The sequence below is a fragment of the Pelodiscus sinensis genome, chromosome 4 (genome assembly GCF_052426305.1).
Source record: "Pelodiscus sinensis isolate ZL-2025 chromosome 4, ASM5242630v1, whole genome shotgun sequence".
NCBI classification, from domain to species: domain Eukaryota; kingdom Metazoa; phylum Chordata; order Testudines; family Trionychidae; genus Pelodiscus; species Pelodiscus sinensis.
The window spans coordinates 52204950-52212500 of NC_143055.1; the positions used below are offsets into that span (position 1 = coordinate 52204950).

The 7551-nt window shown below is 48.2% G+C and overlaps 1 protein-coding gene across 2 annotated transcripts in view; it reads right to left on the reverse strand.

Annotated features, from left to right (window-relative positions):
• The window catches only part of PPAT (phosphoribosyl pyrophosphate amidotransferase), an 81125-nt gene that overhangs the window by 7534 nt on the left and 66040 nt on the right, over nucleotides 1-7551 (reverse strand). For both annotated transcript variants that reach the window (XM_089777876.1, XM_075930381.2), the window contains exon 8: nucleotides 6472-6599. In XM_089777876.1, coding sequence (XP_089634002.1) covers nucleotides 6472-6599 — 128 coding nt within the window. The remainder of the gene's footprint in view (nucleotides 1-6471; nucleotides 6600-7551) is intronic.

A 7551-nucleotide genomic window follows, 5' to 3' on the forward strand; every position in this document is an offset into this window, starting at 1 on the left:
CGGACTATCAGGAATGCCGGACCACTGGATGCCGGACAACTGGAGTTTTACTGTATGTTAAAAATAAGGATTGGGATTGTAACTATTTTGAAGATTTTTAAAGATGACCTGCAGATTAAGGCTAATCAAAGGCCTTTAGCAAAGCCAATATAGTGGTATCAGTGAAGAGCCCTAGTAGACAGGAACAGCCTTTTTAAACTATATGTTGCACTGGTGCAGCATACCACAATATGAAACCAGGTTCACATAAAATCCACAAGAGGAAACACCAAACAACTTCTTAACTATATTTTGAAATTGTCCTTCAAGATGTGTTGCTCATCTCCATTCCATTTCAGGTGTGTGCCTGCCCACGTGAACAATTGGAGACTTCTGCCTTAGTTGTATCTGTAGAGTTAGCGGTGGTGCACTCTGGAATGCCGCACTTACGCATCGGTATATCAGGTGCTGGCAGCCAGCCCTATGCCCTCTCAGCTCCTTCTTGCTGGCAACTTCAAAAGAGCAGCAGCAAGGCAGATAATGGAATGGACATAAGCAACACATCTTGAAGAACAACAATTATGAAAGGCACGTAAGCATTTTTTTCTTGTTCAAGTGCTTGCTCATGTTGATTCCATTCTAGGTGACTCATAAGCACTATCCCTAGAGATAGGCTCGATGTTCATAGTGGTGTGGCTTGCAGCACTGCTTTACCAAAGCAAGCATCGTCTTGAGCTCCCTGGGAAAGCACATGTGGACATGTGAACAGGTAGTGATCGTGCAGATACCTTAAATGAGCACCTAGCCCAGGAAGGCCACTGCTAAGGCCTGTGGTCTATTTGAGCGCATGGAGATAACTGCTAGTGGAGACACCTTTACTTGATCATAAATGGATGTAGACAGTGATCCAAGATGAAATCCTCTGGGAGGGGGGAGGACACCAGACAACTTTTCATCCTATCTGCCGCTGTGGAGAATAACCGAGACAACTTGCTAATGGTTTGGTCCTGTGGACGTAGAAGGCTAGCACTCTCCTGGTGTCCAGTGAGGCTTTAGAAAGAAGACTGACAAGAGTATGTCCTGGTTCATGGGAAACCCTGAAGGCCCCTTAGGCAGGAAAACCAGACCCAGCTGCAGTTGGACCTTGTCCTTGAACAACCTGGTATTCTGAGTTCTGAGGCAAGTGCCCTAATCTCAGAAACCCTTTAGGCACAAGTTAACTGCCACCATGAATGACATCTTCCAGAAGAGCAGAAAATAACAGGACACCAAGGGCTCAAAAGGGGCTCTTCATGAATTGCACAAGTACCAGATTATTGTCCCATGGAAGGACAGCATCCCAGATTTGAGGGAGAACTGCTTCAGACCTTTTAAGAACTGTATTCATCATGTCATGCATGAAGACTGATCTACAGGAACGAGGAAGGTAAAAAGCCTATATGACAGCCAAGTGGACCTTAATGGATGAAAACAACAATCCCTTGAGTTTAAGATGCAGAGAGGACTGCTCAGGCCCAACACTCTAGGACAAAGTCCAGCACATGAAGCATTTTCATTCAGCCAGATAGATGGCTCTAGTGACTGGCTTTCTGCTTCCCAGAAGGATCTGCTAGACTCTGGCTGAGCACTCCTCCTCCTATGTAGTAAACCATGAAGCAACCAAACTGCGAGTTGCATCGCTGTCAGGTTTGGGTGCAGAAGCCAGCTGTCATGCCGCAACAAGAGATCCAGCCAGCGGGCAACAGTATCAGGGCCAATGCTGACAGATCTGTAAGCATGCTGAACTAGTGCTGGCAAGGCCAAGCCAAGGCTACCAAGATGACCAAGGTCTTTATCATGCTTAATCTTCAGGAAGCCCCGATAGAGGAATGGCACTAGTGGGAAAGTGTACAACAGAGCCCCCCATCCCAGGAGCAGAATGGCAACCAACAGGTAGTGCCTGTTGATCCCACGGAATAAGTAGAAATGGCACGTCCTGTTCTGGAAAGTTGTAAGCAAAGTCCATCTAGGGAAATCCTCACCTTCAGAAGATAGGGTTGACCACATAAGGGTGGAGAGACCATTCACAGTGAGATGAGAATATTCTGCTGAGGCGACCTGCTTAGTTCCAGAAAAGTATGCTGCCATGAGATAAATGGCATGCTGCACACAAGTCCCAGAGCCAGCGGGCTTCCTGACACAGGGCTGTTGATCTAGCTTTTCTTTGTTTGTTGATATAAAACATCATGGTGTTGGTCAGGACTTGAACCAACTTGTCCTGCAACTGGCATTGAAAAGCCTAGCAGGCCAGGTGACCTTCCCAGAGCTCCCTAACATTCGTGTCAACAGTCAACCACTGACCAGCATCCCTATATACTGAGCCCACAGGTGAATCCCCCAGCCTAGATCTGAGGCATCAGACACCAGAGTCAAGGACATGGAGGGGGCTGCGAAGGGAGATTCCTGTAAGACTGATGCAGTGTCCTGCCACCACACCAGAGACACGTGAACAAGGTCTGACACTATAACTACCAGGTTCAGGTTGGGCTTGTTGAGGATGCAAACCAATGCCAACTATATCCAGCAGTCAGAGATGGAACCAGACATGGTGGACCATGGAAGTATAGGCTGCAATATTACCTATCAACGTTAGGCAGCTGCAGTTGGGGGTGAGTGAATGATCCTTACAATGGGGGATTACATCAAACATGGCTTAGAAGCAGGACTCCCCATGAGGAATGTTTTTGCCCACATTAGAGTTGAGAACCATCCCTATATACTCTACATCTGCGGTCACCAACCGGTAGATCGCGATCTACCGATCGATCTCAGGGGCTCTAAGAGTCGCTCTAGAGCCCTCTCTCAACTGAACGCCTGCACAGTACATTTCAATTTGATTTCCTCATTTTAGGAGCAGCTACTCACCGACCAACAGCATAGGTAAGTAGCTGCGAGGAATGGTGGGAGCTGGGAGGTCGGGAGGGCTGACACACCCCGGCCAGCTGGCTGTGGCTTTCAGCTGAAAGAGGCTGCCCTGCGCTCCAGCTGATCCGGCAGCTTCTCCTCTGTGCCTGCCCACATGAAGTGTGGGGCACCCTGGCTGAGCACCATGGCCAGGGTGGAGCGAGGTCCACGGATCAGCTGGAGTACGGTCCAGCCTCCTTCAGGCTGAACACCACAGCCAGCTGGCCAGGCAGCTTCCCCTCTGCACCAGCCCACGTGGAGCATGTTGCACCTTGGCTGAGTGCCATGGCCAGCTGGCCGGGCAGCCGCTTCTCTTCGCCTCAGCCCAGAGGGAGCGCAGGATAGAGGCTTCCCCTCCATGGCTGGTGTAGGGAACTCCCTGCCCCCAACCTTTTTACCTCTCCCCTGCTCCCCTATTCCCTCTCCCTTGCCCTCCACCCTGCTGCAGAAACCTGCCCTCTCTCTGCAGAAACCTGCCCCGCAGCACCCTGCCCCCCCTGCAGAAACCAGTTCCCTCTGGCACCCTGTCCCCTACTGCAGAAACCTGTCCCCCTGACTTCCCCACTACAGAAACTTGTCCCTCTGCAGAAACCTGTTCCCCACAGCACCCTGTCCCCTGCTGCAGAAACCTGTCCTACCACCCTGCCCCCTCTCCCCTGCCCCCGCTGGCACCCTGTTCCTTGCTCCAGAACCCACTAGCACCCCTCCCCAGTACTGTGTTTCCTTTGCTCCCAAATGACTTTTCTATGGGTCAGTGACCCCTGACTCAAGGCAGGTTCCCTGCCATTCTCATAAATAAAGACAATGCAGAAACTTTTTGTTTAACATAGTATTTTATTTAAAAATGAAGCCTGGCCAACAAACCCCCAATTGGGGCCAAGCCCCCACCTGGCCACAACCACTCCTGCACTCCCCCTTCCCCAGACTCTAGATCTGAGCCTATCAAACACTAGAACCCCCTGCCCTGAGCCCCTCACATACTCCAACCCAAATTCCTGCACCCTCACAAGCCTGTGGCTTGCTTAGTACCCCAACACTGCCCGGCCTGGAGCCCCCTCCCCGAGCCAGTGTCCCCTTCTTCACCTCCTCCTGCATCCAGATTTCCTCCCAGAGCTTGCACCTCACTCCTTCCCACACCCAAATTCCTCATTCCCACCCCAGAGATTACACATCCTGTCTCAACCCAGCGAGGGTCCAGCTAGACTGCAGGAGTTTTTCAGGATTCTGGAGCTATCCCAGAAAAACTCTTCTGCATCCAGGGTTGCGTTTGTTCTTCCGCTTTTTTAGTGGAAGAGCAAACATGCTCTTTCGGTCACTCCTATATTCCTCTTTCCACAAGGAATAAGGGAGGTTCCGAAAGAAGGGTTTTTTTTCCTGACATTTGGTCCAGTCTAGACAGGCCAAATGTTGGAAAAACCTCTTCCTACAAAAGCAGTATAAAGGTTGGGGATAGCAAGTGATGGAGAGCAGGAGAATAGAGAGGGCGGGGCTTCAAGGAAGGAGTGGGGCTTCAAGAAAGGAGCAGGGCGGTAGATCTTAGCTTGGTCTGTCATTTAAAAAGTGATCTTGGGTGTAAAAAGGTTGGAGACGACTGCTCTACATGTTGCACTGGCACATTGGCTGACTTCTTTTTGTTCACTAGCAGCCCCAAATTGTGGCCTGCGGCTCACACCCAATTGAGGCTGCTCTGCACATGATCCTATGGCTTGCCCTCGATGAGCCAATCATCAAGATAAAGATAAACCTGGACCTCAACAGGCATCTCAAGTAAGCAAGCTACTGGGTCTATGCATTTTGCAAAAGTCTGAGAGGCAAGGATAGGCCAAAGGGGAGAGTTGTAAACTGGAAATGGCCCTCGTCCACTATGACGCATAGGAATTGGGTGCTGGGAAGATACAGACATGGAAATAAGTTTCACTCATGTTGAGTATGCATACCAGTGTCCCAAATCTAGGGAGAGAACGATGGAGGCCAGAGATATAATATGAAACTTTGACTTCTTGAGATATCTGTTGAGTCATCATAGGAATGTAATTTTGCTCTCAGGATCAAGAAATAATGTGAGTAGAACCTTTTCCCCCTCATTTTCTCAGGGACCTCCTCTACTGCCCACCCTGGCATTCAGCTGTTCACCTCCTGAACAGGGAACTGCTTGTGAGAAATGGCTCTGAAAATGGACGGGGAAGAGGAAGGTTGCAAGGGTGAGGCAGCTGAAAATTGGAGGGTGCAGCCTGATGTCATGCTGCTTAACACTCAACAGTCCAAGGTAACCCTTGATCAGGCTGAATAGAAAGGACAGACATGGTTGAGGAAAACCTGGTTGAGGCAAACACAGGGAGGTGACATTGGGGTGTGTCATTCTTGAATGCACCCTCAAAGTGAGCACTTCCCACCCTGGCGGACTTTTGCCAAGCAAGGCTGTGCCAGTGCGCAGGAGAATGAAGGGCAGCAGCAGCTGAAACCAGCATCCCTTTTCCTTGCAAGTCCCTGCTGAGGCTGCCACTGCCCTGGTGGGAGGGTTGGTTGGAATGGCTGCCATGCAGACTGAGGATTATGCATCCTCAATAAACAGAGAGCAGTGTGAGTGTCCTTTAGGCCATGTGGCATCGTGTTCTTCCTGTCCTGATATGAGACACTTCTCTTTTATATGGGTCTCTTCAAACAGCTGCTATGCAGGTCACTAATAAGCACAGGCTTGTTGCAGTCCAAGCAGGACTTAAAACCCAGATTACCTGATCACAAGCTAACTAAAACCAGAAAAAGAAAACTACCACTGACTACTTGCTAAGCAAGGGAAAGAGGTGCTCCAATTGACCACTATGGGAGGTAAGAAAGAACTGAGAATGTGAAGCAGGGCCAGCGGCACCTGATATACTGATGCATAAGCGTTCCTCTCCAGAGGGCACCACAGCCAACTGTGCTGCTAAGGCAGAATTCTCTGAAAACTTTGCACATTCATACATCTAAAATGGAATCAACATGAGCAGGGACTTGAAGAACCATCATCTTTATGGTAAAGGAGAGTCTAGAGTAGGGATGTTAAGATTAGATTAATCAACTAATCGAATAGTCGATGGAAATTCCATCAACTATTCGATTAGTTGATAAAGGTGCTTCCACTTTGAAATGTAGCAAGAGCCTGCCCGGCAGTTGCTACATTTCAAAGGCGGAAGTGCCGCATGGCGTTCTGCTTTTGAAACACACAAGAGCCCCTGCTAAGACTCTTGTACATTTCGCTGCTGTGCCCCTGCTCCTTCCCACTGAGCTGGAGAGAACCAGCTTTTATGCCGGCTGCTCCTCCTCTCCCCCCCCCCCCCCCCCCCCCCCCCCCCCCCCCCCACTTGCTGGCTCTTTCTGATAGAGACAGTGGGGGTGGAGGTAAAGAGGGAAGCAACTAGTTGACTAGTGTGTCAACTATCCAATAAGCTTTTACTTATTGGATAGTCAATTAGTCGCTCACATCCCAAGTCTAGAGTATTGCACAAAAAGTTAGAAACACTAGGAAGTGAGGGGAAGAATCAATATTAAAAAAGAATCCATCCAGGATACCTTTTGTGCATAACCTAGTGCTGCTGGTGTTGCAGATTCTGGTACTGTGCTAACCAAGTCTGCTTCCACTGGTGCTTCAATAGCAAGCTGCTGGCCGCATCTTCTCCTGACTGAATATACCATTTGACCTATGGACATTGGGAGGATAATAATTGTTTTAATTTATGTATATCTGATTTAGCTGTCATCTTGTACACTAGAGGAAATTCTACAGTAAATTTTAAGTACAGTTATTTAAAGAAAAATAGGAAGACTCAGTAATAAAGAGATATTCACAATCACAAATCACCTTACACCTTTCATTTCCTCCGACACTATCCATGTTGCTTTCCATCTTTCAGTGAGGACCAAATCCTGCTTGTTTTATTGAGGTCATTATACTTATTGACAGAACTAGTCACTTGAGTAAGACAAGCAGGATTTGAACCTCAATTTTTATTCTCTCCATTGCATTTGATGAAAAACCAGGCTAAATAGCTTGTAATGAGCATCAAATAGAGGCCAGTTCTAAAACAGTTTTAGCATGGTAGTAATCATAAGAAAAGGATGATAACTAATAGAACTGAAAACTAAATTAAAAAGCATTCATAGGAATGGTTGTTTCTTGTAAGGCAAGGTACATATGCTTTAATAAATCCTAAATGTTTTCTAAAATGATAAAATAGTATCTTATATACCAGGTGGGGAACTTTTTTGGGTCAGGCACAGCTATACCCACAGAAAAATCAGTGAGGCGGAGGTCAGCAGGAGCTGGAGTGCAAGTATGGGCTCCTCAGTGCTGGGTAGGGAGGAGCCCTGAGCTCTAGGGGCTGGATTGAGGCAAGCTGGGGGCCGCAATTGGCCTCTGGGCCTAAGGTTCCCCACCCCTATTATACATTTTAAGGCCAGAAGAGACCTCTAGATTATGAGACCTCTTCAATTTAGGCCAAAGAATTTAATCCAGTCACTCCAGTACTAAGTGTGCTGATTAAATGCAATTTAAATAGTCAATGGAATTTGCATCGACTACTTGATTAGTCAGTAAGGGGGGGAAACTGCAGATCCGACCCTGGAAGATAACCCCGCTGAAGCTCTGCCTTT